The following is a 20,847-nucleotide window of genomic DNA, read 5'->3' as shown; positions in this document are numbered from 1 at the left end:
GCATCTCAGCCCCGATCTCACCGGCTCCAGGGCCTCCCCGACCCGCACGAGAAGAACCCGGCGTGCAGCAGCTTCTTCCCAACGGCTGCCGTTCCCGGGGGTTACGGGAGACCCGGAGAGGCAGCACGCTGCCCCAAGACCGAGGGAAGCGCAGCGCAGCCGCTACCTCAGGCCTGGCCGCTGCCTCGCACCAGGCTGCAGTCCTCAACATCACCCCCCCCCGACGACCCTGCCCCGAGAGCTGCAGCCGCACACGCGGGAAGGCGGAGGGCGGAGTGGGGACAAGCACCGCGCCTTCCCCTCATTAACCCGAGGCAGGCTCCAGCATACCAGGCCCACCACAACCACAGCCCAACCCAGCGCTGCCCCTTCCCCTCAGCACCAGCCCACTGGCCGCCCCACTCCACCTCAGCCCCGCAGCGGGCAGCCAAACAATTCCACCCCGCTGGTAACGCCCGAGAGCGCGGCTCTCCCCACCCCACTGCAGCCCCACACGCAGCTCACCTCAGCACTAGCGAGCACAGAAAAACCCACAAGCTCCACCCCAGCGCAACTCCACTGCTCCTTTGTGCCGCGGCAGCGCACAGCGGAAAGATGGAGGCGACGCACGGCCCGCCCCCGCCCCGCCCCGCCCAGCCCCGCCCCCCGCCGTCTCCCCGGCGACCAGCCACACCCCGGGCACGAGCGCTTTACCCAATCGGGGCGCGGAGCCGCCATGATGTCACTTGTCGCCTGCGTGTTCCGTTTCCTTCCGTAGGAACTACGGGAACTGGCCATCGAAGGGTAAGAGACCCTTAAAGAAGAGCTTATTCGGTTGGCTCTTACGGGCGGAAGGGGCGGTGCAGCCTGCGGCAGATAGCGAGCCGGGGCGGGCTGCTAGAGGGGATCAATGGCGGCGCGCTGGGTCGGTCCGCGCTTTTCGCTGTGACTTGTTGGTGGCTTCGGTACGTACGTGCGGGCGACGGCCCCGGCCCCGACCCCGTGGGGTGGCGGCGAGATCTGTGGCAGGGCTGGGTCCTTGAGGGCGCGGCAGGAACTGCGGTAGGGCTGGGGCTGTGCGGGCAGAGCGAGGAAGCCGGCCGTGCCCGGGCTGCGGGGCCCTTCTGGTGCAGGGGTGGAGAGGGCCGGGCCCAGGCCCTGCGAGCGCGGTGGGCCGGGTCGCGCCGTGGGGGTAGCCACTTCCGGAGCCGGTGGCGGCGGGAGGAAGGTGGGAAGAGGAGGCTGAGGTGGGGGCTCGGCGGTGGGGGCTGGAGCAAGCTCCAGCACCAGCACCACACGCCGGGCCTGCGCCAGGGAGGCTCACCAGGTCCGAGCGGTACCGGCAGCGGCGAGGCCGGATGCCGGTGGCGGCTTCCAGCCTGGGTACACCGTGGTGGGAACGACGCCTCGTCCTGGCTCTGCGATGGCTCCAAGCTCGGCACATTGCTCCGGGTTTGATGTGCGGCAAGGTGCAGGAAGCGCCGCCGGGTGCGTTGCAATGGTGGGCAGCGGGTCTGCTGTTGAATGAGCTTGGAGGGTTTCGGGAGCTGCACAGGGTTACCCAACAACGGCTCCAGATGCCTTCCAGCCTTGGCAGTGGCAAGGTTTGTACAGGTTTTGTTTCGATCCTGGAAACATCCGGTAGTATTAAAAGGTGCAGTTCACTGGTGCAACGTGGACATTTGTCATTCACCATGACAGGATGTCGCTCGCTAGAACACAGTCTTAAGTGCAAGTTTGTTTTTTTTCCCCCCACACCTTCGTGCTCTAACAAGTGGTTGTCAGTTAAGCTGTTATTTGCTGAAATGCATTTGTTCAGGGACCGGTTCCCAGGACCGCAGTGAAAACATCCTAACAGTATGTCAAAACCTTAATCCACTTTAGGTGTCTTAAAATACAATGTTTAAGTGAACCGGCTGATCCAGGAGGCAGATGGTTTGCTGTTGAAGGCTTTAGTCCCAGGTGATACTGTGCTCTTGCTGAATCCTTCTTTTCCATATTTTTTTTTTTTATGACTTTCTGTCACTATTGCACTGGAACCTTTTATTTCCTCTTTAAATGGACTGGCTTAGGTGACACAAGTGGATAACCAGGTTATCTTGGTTTTACAGCACATGGGCAGGAAAGCTGGCCATGTGTGATTAGGACTTACAGGGAGATTCAGTTCTCATTTTCTGTATATGTTTCCAGCTTGAACCACCTGCAGAAATGATACTCAAAGGGTGGGTGTTCTGCGCTTTCTGGAAAAGGGACTGGGTGGATTTTTGTTAACTATTAAAACAGAAACAAAAGAAAGTAATAAAAAAATTGCCCTTGGCATAACCTTCCTTTCCCTAACATTTAAGAGGATCCTTTTGTCTTCTCTTGATAATTCCCATCTTAAGAATGCACCCTCCTATAAAAAATATTTCTCCAGTGCCTTAAGCTGGATTTCTTCTGAGATGTCTATTCGTCATTTGTATTGTAAACAATGCCTTACAAAAGTACCAGTTTTTGTAAGAACTTTGGGACTCTGCTTCCTGCAGGAGTGGTTCCTTATGGTACAAAGGAGGGATAAACTGAGTCTTTCCATTAGCTGGATTACTGCACCCTTCCCTCTCTGGAAGAGTAAGTGTTCTTGGGTTCTCTTCCAGTGCTGAAATGCAGGCAGCTGAGATCAAAAGTGAATAATTCTTGGCAGTGTCTGTAGTCCTTGAGGTATCTGCTGAAGTTATAACAAGGAAATAAGTAACTAGAAGAAAATGACATTACCGTGACTTTAAATGAACAGCTTTAGGTTGTGTTTACCTTGTACTTGCCTATACAGGCTTGGGGTAAGAAGCAAAAATAGGCATTAATGCTCCATTCTTGTCATGGCTTAACCCCAGCTGGCACCCAAGTACCACAAGGCTGCTCACTGACTCTTACTCCCTGCCCACACCCCAGTGGGCTGGGGAGGAGAACTGGAAAAAGGTAAAACCTGGGGGTTGATATAAGAACAGTTTAATAATTGATATAAAGTAAAATATAGTAAGGGTGGAGGGGGGAATAAGAGGAGTAAAACCCAAGAAACCCAAATGATGCCCAATACAATTGCTCAGCACCCACTGACTGATACCTAGCTGGGCCCAAGCAGCGATTAGTCCCTTCCAGGTGACTCCCCCCAGTTTATATACTGGACATGATGTGCTGTGGTATGGAATACCCCTTTGGCTAGTTTGGGTCAGGTGTCCTCTATCTGCTCCTTCCTGGCATCTTGTGCCCTTCCTCACTGGCTGAATGTGAGACTGAAAAGTCCTTGATCAGGGTAGGTGCTACCGAGCAGCAACTAAACATTGGTGTGTTATCAGCATTATTTTGAGGCTAAAGTCCAAACACAGCACTGTACCAGCTGGTAGGAAGAGAAGTTAACTCTATCCCAGCCAAAACTCAGGACAGTTCTATAGCATGGAACTTTCAGGATAAATATTGAAAGGAGCCACATAAGACTGGCAGAAGCAGTTTGTTTCATCCTGGGCTTACAGCTGTCAAGACCTTGAGTTTCCTTCTTAGGATGACTCTTTGGAACATCTCCACCCTGTGCTAAGTACTGAAAAGGGACCTGTCCAGTACTCAGTACTAGGATCTGCTGAAGCAGAGAGAAAGAGCTGTGTTCACTTGGTCACAAGGGCTGCTCCTGTTTTCTATTTCCAGCCCGTTTTAGACCAACGGTGTTCCCTCTTTCACTTACTTCAAGCTCTGTGTAACCCTGACAGACAGCCCCCAGCATCATCTGTCCAAGCCTAGCTTACCCCAGAGCTGCAAAGAGGTGCAGCATGCTTTTGAAGGTTAGAGAGATTGGTTGCTAACTTCTGAGATCTCAGTGTTAACCACTTGTATCCCGTACATGTATCCCAGACACTGGAAACAGGCCAGCTTTCTCAGTAGGTGAAAAGAACTTAGGAAAAGTGAGGGCAAAGTGCCAAATCCTTTCTCCAGAACAGAAAGGTGCAAGAACTGAAATGAAAGGTTTTGAGTGTAGGGGTGGGTTTTAACGTTTTAGGGGGATTTTTATGTATATATATATTTATTTAAGTGAGGTAAATCAGAAGTGGAGTGAGGAAAATTCCATTAAAATACGATTTTTAGGAAAGCAGCCTGAGACATAATTAGGAAAAAGAGTAAAGAAGGAGTAACAGGTGGTGCTATTGCAGTTATGCAGTGAGTAGGTATCTTAATCAGTGCTTACTGTGTGGTGGTCTTTTGAGAACTGAAATAGTTGTAAGTGCTGCAGGTCTGTTTTTCAGGATGTGTAATAATGTGTTGTTCACTGACAAGTGAAAACAAGCCTCTGATGTCTTTTGTACTGTTTTTTTAGGACAGGCTGTTCCATAATGGATGGGGCAGATGGTACTGCTGACCTTGTGATTAACAAGAGGTTTGTGTCTGAATCGGAGCTAGAAGAGCGACGGAAGAGGAGGCAAGAGGAATGGGAAAAGGTCCGAAAACCTGGGGATCCAGAAGGTACAGGATAGATTTTAATTATGGGAAGGTGATCTGAGAATATTTTGCTTTCATGGAAAACAGAAATAAAAGGTAATAGTTTGTGTTCTGCAATTTCAGAAGGTTTCTAAATGAAGAAACTAAGATCTGTTGGTGATTTAGTATTCCTAAGATACGGTCTCATTTCTGGATTTATTCCTTCCTTTCAGAATGCCCAGAGGAGGCATACGACCCACGTTCCTTGTATGAAAGACTTCAGGAACAAAGAGAAAAAAAGCAGCAGGAGTTTGAGGAGCAGTTTAAATTCAGTAAGCACCAGTAGTTCATATTTTGAAACAAAACCCAGCAAGCTGCATATATTGTGTGCAATAGCTGTGTACAACATCTGACTGAGGGACATATCTGTGTGTCTTGTAATGTCTCTGAGAGATAAATAGAGGCTTCAGAAAAGTATTATTGATGTCTTGTATTGTTTGAGGGGGCAGATGTTTGCAGACAAAACATTGTCCTGGGCCCTGTGACATCACTGCACAGGTGTGACACTCAAAAGTTGCTTGCAGTTTTGAAGCTGCATTCCTGTAAGCATGGAATGTTTGGCTTATTTTGCACTATTAAATAAATAAAAAAAATATCCCCTGGTACCAATCCCTGGAAGAGTGGAAGTGTAACATGGTTTTGAGACTCTTGAACTCATTCTTTAACACAAGACCGTTCTATTTGAATCAATAAAAATAAGCCCTGTTCCAGCAGCTGTTTTATTTCCAAACCATAATTGATTGACACAACAGTGAATTGAGGCTCAATAGACTATTTGGAAGAAGTAAACATGCAGGAGTTGATTATTCTGAAAGTAGGTGTTTAGCTCTTCTTATGAAATATAAACCTAATTTCTGCTGATGTTTGAATTTCTGGCTTTGTAGAAAAATCACCTGTATACATGCTGCTGAGTGCAAAGATGATAATGAGAACTAAAAAATTATTAGTCAACCATTTTGGGAAAAAGGGAGCTACTGATGCGACAAAATCATGTCTTATCTTTATCTGTGGGATGATCTGAGTTCTGTTAGGTAATGCTCTCTGCCCCTGCAGATGCTGTCAAGTATGACACTGATGACCATGACTGCCTTTTCTGTTTTGTAGTAGATGCTTTTAGAATCATTCCTGTAGCCAAATTTCTTTGGGAGAAGGTGAGTGTGAGGAACTGACTAACTAAAGATCAGTGTTGGGTTAACTGTGGACCACTGCATTATCAGATTTCAGCCCAATTTGGCCACTTGTGACAAAATTTGTCAGCTAATATGCTTGAATTTGCCTTAAAATGTTCATAAAATATTTTTCTATCCATGGGAATTTTGGAAGAGTAGAAAATTATTTTGGTGTGCTGTCATTCCGATCTGTCAGAATTGATGATGGGATGTGGGAGGAGAAACACGTTAATGCTTAAGAATTGTGTTTGCATAAACAGACAAACTTAGCTATGGTCTAAACTTTTTGTGCAGATAAAAACCGGTACACAGACTAGCAGTTCTTTCTGCTGGGTTATTCAGCGTTGCAAGAATGTCTTCCTTTTCAAAGTAAAGTAATTTTAGTAGACTGTTAACAGCATTTTAAATGAAAAATAATCATAGAACTGTAGACTGGTTTGGATTGGAAGGAACCTTAAAGCTTATTCAGTAGAACCCCCCTACCACAGGCAGGGACACTTTCCACCTAGACCAGGTTGCTCCAAGCCCCATCCAGCCTGGCCTTGAACACTGCCAGGGATGGGGCAGCCACAGCTTCTCTGGGCACCCTGTGCCAGGGCCTCAGCACCCTCACAGGGAAGCATTTTTTTCCATTCTTTATGATGCAACTTTAAAAATTTTCTTTCTGAATGATCATGTAACCAAAATAAGGAGAAATGGAAGTTGTTTCCTGTCTCTCAAATGTAATTTGTATTTTTGGTGGTGAAAAGTGTAAATGACAGATAGGAGCATGAATGCATCGAAGTCTCCAACTGTACCTACAGGATTCTTTCCAGCTGGAGAGTTTCTAGTTTACTGAAGTCAACTCTTGATCCAGGTCATTGTTGGTGATGTGACTAAGCAATTCTTGTCCAGGTAGCCACCAGGAAACTGACTGCTGGCAACCTGGATGGGAAAGACTTCTGGTAACTGTCTAAATTGATTGTTACCCTTGCCCAGTTAGATCCGTACCATCTTCCCTTTTGTTCAGGAAACCTATAAACCGAGTACTGTGACGAAACCTATAAACCGAGTACTCCTGAGAGGGAGTAACTGAGAGGTAAACCAACAGCTCCCTTTAAGGCAACCACTGCAGAATAACATATCTGGTAACCTGGAGGGCAAACTGTAATGTACAGTATTTAGTAGGGAATAATGACTACAGACAGCAAGCCTTGGCCTTTCTAAAAAAAGATTTTTTATTACCTTTCAACTAAATCATTTGATTGAAAGACGTTGAACATTTACAGGTCAGAAAATTAAAAGACCTAGCATGCACTATCCTTAGGGCAGCGTGCGTAGAAGGAATTTATTTTTGTTTCGAAGTTAGGAATTATCCTGGTTCTACTTAAAAAAACCAAAACCACAGATGTTAATCTCAGAGAAGATACTAATTGTTTGCTCTAAGAAAATGTGCTTCCTATTTTGAGGGAAGATTCATGGAGAGATTTATGTGAGGTTTTTTCCAGTTATTGATTGGCTTTTAAGAACAGGTTCTGAGGAGACAGCCTTAAACTTGGTGCCCAAAACCAAAACAATAAAGATATTGCTTACTGTGGTTATTCCTTGTTTTGTGTAAGCTGTTCCAGATGGCATTCCAGACCTGCAGCAATTGATTTTCCCTAGCTGTATCAGCAAGTCTAACGGCATTTAATGCTTTCCTATGAATTGTGTCTTGCTTTTCTCTGTAGTAATAGTGTTGTGTTCAAACTGTATTAGTTTGTTGTAGTTCGCGTGCTTGAAGGTGTAAGAGTTTCAGTTTGTTAACATCCAGTATCATTCACAGGGAAGTATTTTTACTCCTTAATTACAGAATCCAGCAGAATTCAGCTGCTTCCTAAGTGGTTTTATGGCTTATCAACATGCATGCTTTTCCTTCACTCAGAAAATATGGTAAGAGGCTTAGATGAAGATGAGACGCATTTCCTTGATGAGGTGTCTCGGCAGCAAGAGCTACTAGAAAAGCAACGAAGAGAAGAAGAGCTGAAAGAACTAAACGAATACAGAATATCCTTTACATTAAAATGGCTGGTGGTTGTCTAGAGGAGGAGAAGATATGGGGCTGTAGTTTTATTCTGCGATAGACATTGTTTCTGTAGAACTGCATTAGAGAACATGTAGTATGATAGACTTTTTAACATTTAATGTTTTCATGGTAACTTGGATCTCCCACTGTAACATTTGATGAACCTCCCTCTCCCTCAACCCCCACATGTTTTTGGTACTTTTCTTCTCTCCCTCCAAGTTGTTTGGGATTTCAGTTCTGTTTTCCTGGTTGTTGAGGGCATGAAATACCATAGCTAAAAAGAGAAAAAGAACATAGAGGAAAATCAGCCTATTACTTCTAATCTTTTTGTTTTGTCTTCTTACTGAATAGTAAATGTGCTTATTTGTTTGTTTTTTTTTTAACTGTATATTGGCTGTTTTCAACATACCTGTTTGAAATAATGTTTGAATGTCTGTTATTTTTTTCAGAAGTCTTAGCTACTTTCTCCCTTGCTAATAACTGCAGGATGAGAAATTACATATGTCTGTGCAGATGTGCCAACTTTCTTCTAGGAAGTCCGTGCCCATGGAGACTCAGCTCCTTTGGGTAATACAGACTTTCAGGCAGTACTAAGAGCAGGATGGTTTGGCTTTCCTGGTAAATGCCAAATTTTCACAAAAAGTATGCTAGAAAATAATACAGGATGCTTTTCCTCTCTGATCATGGCAGTCAGGTGAGGTTGGAATGATTTGAGGATTTCTGTGCTAAGCTAAGTGTTGGGTTTTTGAGGTTTACTGAATCTGTGCAGAACCTGATGGTGTCTTGCCTCCTGATGAAATCCATTGCTTTTAAGTCATCAGGGAGCAAAGCACAAGCTCTCTGGGATGCTTGAGTATAAATGAAAGAGTTTTTCGGCACAAGGAGGTAACTAAAAGCAGTCAGCAAGTTAAGCTGAATAGTACCAAAGCTACAGAGATCTGCATTACCTTGTATCTGTTAATGATGTACAACTTAGAGTATGTGTTCTGGGAAGACCACCTAAGTTACCTCAGCACTATGATTATGAAAAAGCAATGATCCTACAATCCTAACATGGTTTGAGTTCTAAGGGACCTTAAAGTTCCAAACTCCTGCCATGGGCAGGAATACCTTCCACTAGGCCAGGTTGCTCCAAGCTGCCTGCAACTTGGCAGTGCTCATGCATTTTTTTCACTTGAGAAATATGCTGTAGTTGATTGAATGACTTGGAATGTTTTCTTGATTTGCTGGATGGGATGTTCATGTGGGATATATTTAGTTTTGGTGATTGTTGCTTGCGAGTCTGGCTGGTGTGGAGATGTGCCGTATAAGATTGTGCTGTGGAAGCAGCTGACACCTCTAGTTAGGTCAGATATATCAGAGGTGAACCATACTAGCCCAGAGGGAATCTTACATTGTCTTGAATTAGCCACATAACACATGGATCCCTGAATTTCCTGAGCAGGGCCTGTTCAAGATGTACATGCCACCTAACATCAGTCTTTGCAGTCTTAGAGATACTGTTTGGCTTTGTATCTGCAGTCTTGCTGTAAATTGAACTGCAGAACTTATTGCTGATGGAGTGGGCATAGGGAGAATGTTTTACAGTCACCTCATCTCATGAGGAACTGAGGAGTTTTGCTTGTTCCTTTCCATTTGTTTTGGGGTGGTTTTTATTGTTTTTTTTTTTAATTCAAGCATACTATTTCAAGCAACCTCAAGGGAACTTGCAAAATTACTCATCTGTGTTTTGAAATCTTTGGTAGTATGCTTTTGAAACAGAAAAGGTGTTTTTATATCCTCAGGTTGTTAGTAATGGTTTATCAGTGCAAAATGGTTTGTCAGTGATAAAAACCAGTGGATGCTAGGTAAATGTGCTGGATCTATAGGCACTGTTCAAACCAATTGGTTCTTCAGAACCATTAAGAAGAATGTCAACACCCTGGGTTTGATTATTTGGTCTTTTGCTTGGTATAGCACCCAATTTAAGCTACACAGAGGCATTAACTTCAGGACAAAAACTACGTAAATGAAATCTAGTATTTTAAAGGATAAACATGCCTTGGAATATTGTAATGCATTCTCAAGCATTGGAAATTCATATGCATGGATGCATAGGAATTTTACTTCTACTATATGAACAACTACAGTTTTTTACTTCCTGCCCTATCCAGACCCCACTGGTTTGACAGTGCTTAAAGATTTACAGATTTTTTTTTAATTTTTATTTTTTAAGCCATTTCCAAGAAGTGCTCGAGAACAGCATTCTCTTATTTTAAATCCTGTGCAAATGTAGGAAAAGTCCCACTCCCAAGAAGCAGGCTCCACTGTAGGACAGCTTTTTAATTGCACTTATATTTAAGATCAGGAGGTTTATTTCTAATACAGACTACCTGAGAGGGAATGCTTCTTGTCTAGTGTTACATTTGCTAATGTCAGCAGCACATAGAAGATCTCTGTTAAAAATGCATGGTGCTGACTCTGGTAGTTGAGGAGTGTCAGGAGAACACTTCCTGGATGGAAGTGGAAACCCTGTAGTTTGGTATCATAGGAAAGAAAAGTCGTTGGGTTCTTCAGCCTGGCTTTTGTACTGCAGTGTTAGAATACAGCAAGGTAATGAACAGACACGTGGAAGCTGATCACTGATATGTGGAATCATGTATTTGCAACATCAAACCATGTTTGACACACTGAGCTTTCAGACTGCTTCTGATAGCCACGGGATGGCACTCCTGCGCCAGCTAAAATAAATCTGAGCAGGGGCTTTGGCTGAGGCAGCTTTCGGTTGAGATAGGGAGCAGTCTAGGTTACTGCTGTATCCTTAGGAAAATTCAATAAGGAATGGCGTCTGAATGCTCTTAATTGTAAAGTGATCGGAGATTTTGAGTGTGTCACTTCAAAGTAAGTTGTAAGGGGGTTTTGATTTGCAGAAGTTCAGTCAGGAAAAAAATTGACTTCAAATATATGGTCCATTGATGTGAAATTCACTGTCCAATTTGTCTGCAGTAACTGGGGCACCTGTGAAACACCAGCTTGTGGTGATGTCTTGTGATCAGTAGAATTGCAGTCAGGTTAGATTTAGGATTATAAACAAATGCACTTTTAAACTGGTTTGATTTGCTTTTGCTATGTGTGCAGTTTAAAAGTTTTGCAGAAGCTTTTGTAACTCCTCTGGCACCTCATTAACGAACAGGATATTGCTTCATCAGGAGTAGTTGGACATGAACAGTTGTCAGGGATGGGACTAGGTCCTGCATGGGAGACCTGTTCGGTATGTGTGCAGTGTGAGTGCACCTTAATAACAGATCAAGCTCCTCCTTATCCTGTCTGAGAACCTGCTTAAGCTTCTCCACCTCATTGTAGGTTTCAGCTGTCCCACCATTCTAACACTGGTTTACGTGACATAAGATTTTCTGTGCTGTCACAGTCTTTTTGGGTGAGTTTTGAGCCCTATGCACCTATAGTCAGATGTGCCTCCTTCCTCTTGGGTTTGATATTCAAAGTGGCAGTAGTGGCCCTGTGGCCCTTAGACGCACTGCAGAGTTAAAAGGAAAAAGTTAAAGCTCAGTGAGAAAGTTGAACTGTTTTGCTGTGGCAGGCTGATGTCTGCTGGACTCAGCAAAAGGAGGGTTGGAGGAGTGAAAGTGAGCCGACATATTGCTACTTCTTTTTTTTTTTTTTTTTTTTTTTTAAGGGTTTAGAGGTTGCAGCAAACTTTAATTACAAATGTATTGATCCCCATAGAAGGGGGAAGTATTCGTAGAATCATAGCATAGTTAGGGTTGGAAAGGACCTTAAGATCATCAAGTTCCAACACCCCTGCCATGGGCAGGGACACCTTGCACTAAACCATATCACCCAAGGCCTCGTCCAGCCTGGCCTTGAACACTGCCAGGGATGGAGCATTCACAACCTCCCTGGGGAACCCATTCCAGTGCCTCACCGCCCTCACAGGAAAGAATTTCCTCCTTATATCCCATCTAAACTTCCCCTGTTTAAGTTTTAACCCATTACCCCTTGTCCTGTCACTACAGTCCCTAATGATGAGTACATCCCCAGCATCCCTATAGGCCCCCTTCAGATACTGGAAGGCTGCTATGAGGTCTCCACGCAGCCTTCTCTTCTCCAGCCTGAACAGCCCCAACTTTCTCAGCCTGTCTTCATACAGGGGAGGTGCTCCAGTCCCCTGATCATCCTCGTGGCCCTCCTCTGGAATTGGTCCAACAGTTCCATGTCCTTTTTATGTTGAGGGCACCAGAACTGCACACAATACTCCAGGTGAGGTCTCCTGAGAGCAGAGTAAAGGGGCAGGATCACCTCCTTCGACCTGCTGGTCACACTCCTTTTGATGCAGCCCAGGATACGGTTGGGTATCTGGGCTGCAAGCGCTCACTGAAGCCAGCTCATGTTCATTTTCTCATTGACCAACACCCCCAAGTCCTTCTCCTCAGGGCTGCTCCGAATCTCTTCTCTGCCCAGCCTGTAGCTGTGCCTGGGATTACCACATCCCAGGTGTAGGACCTTGCACTTGGCATGGTTAAACTTCATGAGGTTGGCATCAGCCCACCTCACAAGCGTGTCAAGGTCCCTCTGGATGGCATTCCTTCCCTCCAGCGGATCAACCGAACCACACAGCTTGGTGTCATCGGCAAACTTGCTGAGGGCGCACTCAATCTCACTGTCCATGTCACTGACAAAGATGTTAAACAAGACCAGTCCCAACACTGATCCCTGAGGGACACCCCTTGTTACTGGTCTCCAGCTGGACATGGAGTCATTGACCACAACTCTTTGTGTGCGGCCATCCAGCCAGTTCTTTATCCACCGAGTGGTCCATCCATCAAACTGATGTCTCTCCAGTTTAGAGACAAGGATGTTGTGTGGGATAGTGTTGAACATTTTACACAAGTCCAGGTAGATGACATCAACTGCTCTAGCCCTGTCCATCAGTTCTGTAGCACCATCATAGAAGGCCACTAAATTGGTCAGTCAGCATTTCCCCTTAGTGAAGCCATGGTGGCTGTCACCAAGCACCGTGTTGTTTTTCATGTGCCTTAGCATGCCTTCCAGGAGAACCTGCTCCAAGATTTTGCCAGGCACAGAGGTGAGACTGGCTGGTTTGTAATTCTCTGAGTCATCCATTTTCCCCTTCTTGAAAATGCAGGTTATAGTCCCCTTTTTCCAGTCGTTGGGAACTTCACCTGACTGCCATGATTTTTCAAATATGATGGCCAGCAGCTTAGCAGCTTCATTTGCCAGCTCCTTCAGGACCCACAGATGGATTTCATCAGGACCCATGGACTTGTGCATGTTCAGTTTTTTAAGATGGTCTCAAATCAGATCCTCTCCTACAGTGCACCCAGGGTCTTCATTCTCACAGTCCCTGCGTCTGCCTTCCAAGACTTGGGTGGTGCAGTCAGAGCCTTTGCCATTTTGTGTTCCCATATTGTGCTGCTTTTTTTCTTTTCCTTCTTTCCCCCATTGGTCCAGTCTGACCTTTTTGTTTTTCTAAGACCTTTAGGAAAAGGGAGGATGCTGAGTACGTTTATGGGTGCTGGATGTGTCATGTGTTGCACCTTTCTGCCTTCAGAAAAACATTTCCTGATCTGCTGCCTGAACGTCTTTTCAGGGAGAGATGGTATTGATACTGAGAGAGCTCCAAACCCAGAGGATGAAGTCTCTGCTGTATTGGCTGAAGGTGTCAGCTAAATGTCATTATAAGTAAGGTTATTTTGATAGAATATGTGAATGCTGCTGTCAGCAGAGCTGGCTAAATATATCAAGAGAGTAAGTATCTGTTCTCCCATTTTTTCCTGGATGATCCTTAACCCTTAGTTCACAGCACTCTCACCAAAGTGGGAGTCGGTATGGACCCAAAGAAGGAAACTGAGAAGAAGTTGCCCATGAAGTCAGTGGAAAACAAGAACAAATTCTCTCAGGCAAAGCTGCTGGCAGGAGCTGTGAAACACAGAAGGTTAGTTTCACACCTCTATAAATTCATGAGGAACAGAACCCAGTTAGCAGTGTAAAGGGAGGCAGGCCAAAACTGCCTTCAGCAAGTGAGCTGTGAACCTTAGCCCTAAAGAAAAAAGGGGGGAGGTAGAAGAAAAGACCAGCCTTGTTTCCGTAGGCTCTCCCAAACTGTGGGAAAAACATGAAGCAATTTAAATAGATAAGCATGTGTAAATGCAAGTGGGTAGACTCTTCATTCTAGACTGCCAGGCTTGGGCAATCCTGGTTGGGGATCTAGAGGGAATCTACTTTATATCTCTATTTATAGATATCAGTGTCACCTCACTCATGTGATTTCATTCAGGTTTGTGTAGTGTATCAGCTGATTTTATCTGTGTTTTAATTGCTGCTGGGGGCATTGTGAGGGAGATGGAGGTTACAGAGATGAGGCTGGTGTACCAATTTGATCTTGAGGACATCAGGCAAACTTCCCTTGTTCCTCACTGATTTGCACAGATTCATCAACACCCTTTCCATACCAGGGAGATGGCAGCTGGTTTTGTGACCTGTTTGCTGTTTTGATCATGGTCTTCAGATGCAGCTGCTGTCATGCTACAGGTTATGGAGAAATTAGGCACGTGGGACTAGGCTTATTTTCCACAGATGAATCATGTAATGCTTCAGATCATTACTGACATCTCAAAATTCAGTCAGTGTTTTAGTCCCAGAGAATGAGAGATTATTTCAGAAGCTTATCTTGTAGGGTGATGTTTAGCTGCCTGTATAGCAGTAATTGAATGTCTGAAGCTGAAGTATGTACTTCCACCACCTAGTGTGTGGGGTTGCATAGTTGTTTGGGTTTTCAGAAGGCAGAGAAAAGCCTTGAACTGATAACAAGCAGCCAATAATATTTTGGGGTTGGATTTTTTTTTTTTTTTCCTTTCTTGTGACTACTAGTACTTAATACTGTAGAATGTAGAGAAGGAGCTGGTATGTGCTTAATGGCACATCTGAAGTCTGCAGATGGCATCTGTTTGAAGAGAGCAGCTTAACTGACATGTCAGTGCCATCACAGACTTGCTATTCAGTGTTCTGGTTTTGTTGTCTTTTATTGCAAACTGTCCAAAACCAAGTGTAGCATGAGATCAACATCTGCTCTCTAAGCTTTGTAGTTTCCTGTAAAGGACATACTGTTATTAAAACTTTTCACCTCTACTGCATGCTCTGACAGGGACAGGAAAGAGTTAGTGCGTAAGAATGCTCATGCTTCATCACTTTAGTTCATCACAGCTGAAGCTGGGAAGCATTTGTTTATGTGAATGGCTTAGGACTGGGAACGTGCAAGAGCAGGGGAAAAGAAGCTGAGTAGTGGCAAGAAAGAGCTATAGAAGCTCTGCAGAGTCCAAGTCGAAGTCACGCTCCTTTTCCCAACAGGACCCCTTTCTTTTTTAAGTCAGACACTGCCATTGTGAATTGCTGCAAACCCTTCTGAGCTTCTTACTGGGTGCAAGACTTCTAGATGTTTTAGGACAGGTTTTCTAGGTGCTTGAAGGAGGGGAAGGAAACCCTGGAAGGGAAGAGACATGGGTGTTGCACCAGCAACTGTGGTAGTCATCCATATGAGCTAGCCTGTGGGCATGTGGGGTGGCTGAAGCTCAGGTTGTCATTCTTGATCTCCTTTGAGGTACTTCCAGCTGAATAGGCAGCTGTGGGTTGCTGTGCAAGAGGTCTGACTTTGACTCCCAAAGTCCAAGTGTGTGTTTCCCAGGTTAACCTATTTGCAGTGTAGGTGTTGGCTCTGTCTAGAATCCTGCATGTTCCCTGAGAAGCTCCAGTTAACAGCAGTTAGAAGTGGTGGTGGTCATGAGGGGATCCCGCTGGCATTTGTTATAACATTTGAGGCAAAGATGCAACTTTAACTTCACAGTCATTAAATGGTTACCTTATGAGGAACAAGACACTTTATTTTGTCCACAGTTCAGATGGTGATAACAGTGTGAAGAGATTGAAACTAGATACTGATCATGATGAAAAGAATCAAGGTATGTCCTGATTTCTGCATGTGGGAAGCTAGCTGTCTCTCACCTGAACAGCAACTGACTTGATGTTAAATCTGATAGAGGAATTGCTTGTCTGGTCCTTTATTATGCAAGACAGCACAGGCTGCAGTTGGCAAGTTCTCTCTTAAAGCAGAAGAAACAGTAACTATAGGTGCTGGCAGCAGCCTTGATAGAAAATAGGGCTGGAGGGAACCTCTACAGATCATCATATTCTATCCCCTGCCTGAACCATTCCTGATAGGTGTTTGCCTAAGCTGCTCCTAAATCTCCGTAGGTAAGAGTTTATTCATCCTCCTTAGGCAGTTTATTCTAATGCTTAACTGATATTACCCTTAAGGAGTTCTACCTGATAGCTAATAGGAGTCTCCTTGTCTGCATTTTGAGCCTAATGCTTGGTCTGTCAAAAGGAAACATGGCGAACAGATCATTCCCTTCCTGTTCACAGCAGTGTTTGATGTATTTGTATATATCCACTACTAGCTGTTAATTAGAAGAAAATTGAGTTGCATTTCAGTCTTAGCTGTCAGGACTGCAGTTGACCTGCTGTCAAGATACTCTGACACAAATAGGGTGAGCTGCAATTGTGTAATAGCAGCCCAAGGTGCTTCCTGAATCTCCCTCTGTTCAGTATACTTGCAGAACACTGGAAATAATTAGTTAGCAGTGGAAGATGGGAGATGTTGACTACAGAATGATGGACTAAAGCTTTTTCTTCAACTAAGCTGTTACATCACAGAAAAATCCTCAATTACACAAAGCAGAGCTATTTATTCTCATTTAGTGGGTTTGGTATTTGACGAGCATTAAACTGACAACTTTAGAATGAAAATCTGTAATGCCAGCATAGAGCTGGACTTAAATGAGTGATGAGGGGAAAAAAAAATAAAAAAATCCCCTGAGGCAGCAAGTTCTTCCTGTCAGAATAGCTTCATTGCAACATAAAGCTGCCTTATACTTTGATTAAATCCCGCGGTCATCCACTGCTGTGACAGTAGCAGGTGACTGACATGAAGCTGATTATAAGCCCTTTTCCTGCACTCTCATTTTTTACTTAGGTACTTCTCTTTCAGAAAAACCATCCTGTGTTCCCCTGGGGAGCAGCTCAGTGGGAGGCTCCACAGTCCACTGTCCTTCAGCAGCTGTGTGCATTGGGATCCTACCTGGCCTGGGCGCCTACTCAGGCAGCAGTGACTCCGAGTCCAGCTCAGATAGTGAAGGCACCATTAATTCCACTGGGAAGATCGTTTCTTCTGTCTTCCGTAGCAACAATTTCTTTGATGGTCCATAATGAAATCCTTCCGTGTGTAATGTAGTGCAGTGTATCTTCCAAAGCCCTGATGGATGCTTGATGCATCCTTCTGCCCCAAATATAATCTTTATAGCTAACCTCTCAACTTTAATACACTCAGCTACTCCTGAAGTAACTCATAATATTTCACCACCACCACCACCTTTCCATTTCTGGGGTGCATACTGAGCCTGTAAGAAGGGCTGCAATCCTAAACCTAGTAACTTAGTGAAGGTCTGCGGGTAGGGAGGAGAAAGCCTTATCTTTAAAATTTTCACAAAAAGAATTGAGTTCTGGTGATCTAAGAAGTTTACACAAGACTAACAGGCAAAAAATACTCACTTGAAGCAATGAAGTCTTGTAGAAAGAGCCATGTGTTCTGCTTTAAAATGCCGGTTTTGTTCTGTATTTGAGAAATGGGGGAAGAACAAAATTCAAGCAGATGGTGAAGTGTAGATTGCCATGACACTGTAAAGAAGTTTGTGTTACATGATTAAAGATATTCTGAATGCATTTTTTTTTTATCTCAGCTTGTGCCATTCATAATTGTTCCCATTCCATTAATCAGTTTCTGCACTACCCAGCCAGCCCCTTCCTCAACCCACCCTCCAGGAGAGGTGCAAGCCAGCCTCATATGAATGCAGAGGGTGAGGGGAAGCTCTTGTTCTGAGTGAACTGGCAGGAGCTGCAGTTGGCTGTTCTGCTCCAAGGCCATTGCTCCTGCACCTGCATTTGACAAGTCGATCAGCTTTTCTGCAGCAGTGTCCTGACGAGCATGAATCCAGAGTGGGTGTGATTCCCCACTGCAGCCAAATCTCTTTGTGCAGAAGCTGGGGAGCTCCACATTCCTTTGCAGTTGGTGGGTTTTGAGTTTGTTTTGGATTTAAGAAACCTTACTTAGGCATGTTTCTGGGTGCTGTGGACCAAGAAGCCAGGCGCGAGTGAGAAGTACTGGCTGTGGAAGCTGAGGGCCCATCCTTTTCATCTCTGTATGCAAACAGCTTGGATGGGAAGTTGGTGGGTTGGAACAGCTCAGCTGAGCCACTTGGAGGTGAAAATGCCTTTGTGACAAGTCTCCCTCACAGAAGTCATGCTCTTGGTACCACACTCAGTGTATATGATGCTGAGAAGACAGCCAATGGGTGCATACTACTGAGCAGTTATCTTGAGTGTGACGCTGAGCAACTGGTAAGAGCAGCTGGGATAAAAGAAGGGAAAGCTGAAGGCCTTTAGTTGGATTCACATCTTTGCTTGAGTGCTGAAATTCCCCAGAGGAAACAAGGGGAGTTACTCTCACAGTGAAGCTATCCTTAGCCAAGCACCCTTTTTATTTGACAGCACTGCTCCACAATCAGTTCCTTAAAACACCAATTTCTCCCCTGTTCTGGGTTGCCCAGCACCTCTTGTATTTGCTCCAGTTGCTCCTGCCTCTTCTGTAGCTACTGTAATTGTGGCACCTTCAATTGGAAAACAGCTAGAGCTCTTGCTGCGTCCCTTATCTATTGGTTTCGATGATTTTCGTCATATTTAGCTATGGAGTGGAATGGAAAGGATGCACCAAAAAATGCTTGTTTTTCTTGAAAATTGAACTTGTAGGAGCCTTGAGCAGTTGGTGTGAGAGGTGAAGGTGTCTCCCTGGCATTATTAAGCTGTATCAACAATCTCTATTGAGAGAGTTGGAACAGCCTGGCCTGGCTGTGAACATGCTGAGGTCATTTTCCTGGTATTTCACACAGCTGCTATGAAAAGGGCTGATTCGGATGTCTTCTTCAGGGGAACTGCCAGTCAGTTGCAGCAGATGTCATGATGGTGGTCCACAGGGACTGCAGGTGAGATCAGGAGGGGATGTTGGACTGTGCAAAGCCAGGAGGAGATGTACTTCAGTAAAAGCAGGTGTGGGAGCCCTCTGTTTTCCTCTTGTTCCCCTAGAAACAGGAATAAGGAATTTGGGGAACTCAGACAAACCTTTGGGTGAGCCACCTCTGCTGTTCTCATGGCCTGGCCTGTGTCAACAAACTGCAGACCTGGCACAGCTCCTTACTCTGTCAGTTTGTCCCATTTGACTTCTTGCAGTCAGAAGTCATCTGATAAAAAAGGGCACTGAGAGGCACGCTGGGGCATGAGGAGTGCAAGGGGTAGAGGATATATCAGCAGCTGTGGCAGTAACCTTGCCCCAGGGCTGATGTGCTGGAGAAGAGCTGGCTCCAGCAAAGCCAGCAGTCGGTGGTGGATTTCTTTATGATTTAGGAATACCCATGACTGCATAGTGTGTCCTTCACCCCCTCCCCAGGGGTAGCTTTGTAAATGGCATGTTGTCTGTGCTAGCTGTTAAAGCTTCACAGAGGTGGGGGGGGGGGGGAAAGGTACACTCTACTAGCAGAAGAGCTGCATGGGAGGTTCTCCTGTGGAAAGAAAAAAAACCCCCACATTTCCTTCCAGGGCCACAGACTCCAATATGGAAGCTGAACTGTGTGTACAGCATCATTTTTAAGTGAGCCACCCTTTAAAGGCTGCTTCTCCATTTGAAAAAGGGCAGTGCTTATTGGGGTTTTTCCATTCAAGAGGGCTTTGCAAAGCACATACTTCAAGGAGCAGTCCCACTTCTCCCAAGAGATAGGGTCTCAACCAGTGCCGTGCTCAGAGCAGCTGCACCACCAGCTTTGGCTCTGTGCTCTGGTCGAGCTGTGGGGCTCATAGGGCAGCCTGTGTGCTGGTAACTCGGTGGCAGTGGTGGAAGCCACACATTTGCTATCAGTGGTCAGTGGCAATGAACACAGCTAGTAGCTCACGTGCATGCAGATGAGCTGAAGGCTTCACACAGATGCCAACCTCCCACCCTAGTGCTTTTGCTAAGGGGGAGAAGGGAGATGAAGTCTGAGTTTGGAGTGAGGCTGGTGATCCCTGCACTGTATTCAGCTTCCTACCTGCCAGCTTCAAAAGCCCTTAATCTAGTTAACTACAGAAGAAAGCAGCAGCTAGCACTGGAGATAGCATGTTGCTGATGAGCAGCCCAAGGGAGCTGCTGGAGAGCAGGATTTCATTATCCAGCCCATCTTCTCCCAGGCAGCAGGGAGCTTTTGTTACTCAGACTTGGAAAAATGTCTAGGGATAAAGCAGCAGTGAACCATGAAGCTCCCTTTGCCACTTTGTTGTAGGTTCACTGACGTTTGCCCCACACACATGGTGTGTGCACACTAACTCGCTGCCCTTGGCTCAGGCAGGCACCAAATCTTAGAATCACAGAGAGGTTTGGGTTGGAAGGGGCCTTAAAGCTTATCCAGTTCCAACCCCCTGCCACAGGCAGGGACCCTTCCGCTAGACCAAGTTACTCCAAGCCCTGTTCAACCTGGCCTTGAACACTGCCAGGGATGGGGCAGCCACAGCTTCTCTGGGCACCCTGGGCCAGGGCCTCAGCACCCTCACAGGGAAGAACTTCTGCCTAAGAGCTCATCTCAATCTCCCCTCTGTCAGGTTAAAGCCATTCCCCACTGACCTGTCCCTACAGGCCCTTGTCCAAAGCCCCTCTCCAGGTTTCCTGCAGCCCCTTTAGGCACTGGAGCCGCCCTAAGGTCTCCCCTTCAGGAGCCTTCTCTCCTCCAGGCTGACCCAGCCCAGCTCTCTCAGTCTGGCTCCAGAGCAGAGCTGCTCCAGCCCTCGCAGCATCTCCGTGGCCTCCTCTGAACTCACTCCAACACCTCCACGTCCCTCTTGTGTTGTTGCCTCAGAGCTGGGCACAGGACTGCAGGGGGGGTCTCCCCACAGTGCAGTGGAGGGGCACAATCCCCTCCCTAACCTGCTGCTCACACTGGGGATGCAGCCCAGCACACAGAGAGGATCTGGGCTCACGCACACACTGAAGCTGGGTCATGGGGAGCTTCT

At 45.8% G+C, this 20,847-nt stretch overlaps 1 protein-coding gene across 3 annotated transcripts; it reads left to right on the top strand.

Moving 5' to 3' along the window:
• Positions 1 to 788: 788 nt before the first annotated feature.
• On the top strand, positions 789 to 17,481 carry PSME3IP1 (proteasome activator subunit 3 interacting protein 1). Of its 3 annotated transcripts, none has more exons than XM_061369100.1 (7): positions 789 to 944; positions 4,316 to 4,461; positions 4,650 to 4,748; positions 7,549 to 7,675; positions 13,514 to 13,642; positions 15,598 to 15,662; positions 16,751 to 17,481. In XM_061369100.1, the coding sequence occupies exons 2-7, from the start codon at positions 4,332 to 4,334 to the stop codon at positions 16,966 to 16,968; spliced, it is 768 nt and encodes a 255-aa protein (XP_061225084.1). In that variant the 5' UTR covers positions 789 to 944; positions 4,316 to 4,331; the 3' UTR covers positions 16,969 to 17,481. The 3 variants fall into 3 exon arrangements, with proteins under 3 accessions (XP_061225084.1, XP_061225082.1, XP_061225083.1); XM_061369098.1 differs by having other exon boundaries at positions 16,736 to 17,481; XM_061369099.1 differs by lacking the exon at positions 789 to 944 and adding an exon at positions 2,513 to 2,586 and having other exon boundaries at positions 16,736 to 17,481.
• The last annotated feature ends 3,366 nt before the right edge of the window (positions 17,482 to 20,847 follow it).

The sequence above is a fragment of the Neopsephotus bourkii genome, unplaced genomic scaffold, assembly GCF_033783945.1.
Source record: "Neopsephotus bourkii isolate Nb327-2 ecotype Australia unplaced genomic scaffold, CSIRO-AGI_Nbou_v1 NB_1474, whole genome shotgun sequence".
NCBI classification, from domain to species: domain Eukaryota; kingdom Metazoa; phylum Chordata; class Aves; order Psittaciformes; family Psittacidae; genus Neopsephotus; species Neopsephotus bourkii.
Note: the sequence above shows the minus strand (reverse complement) of the source record. Positions and strands in the feature narration are given on the sequence as shown.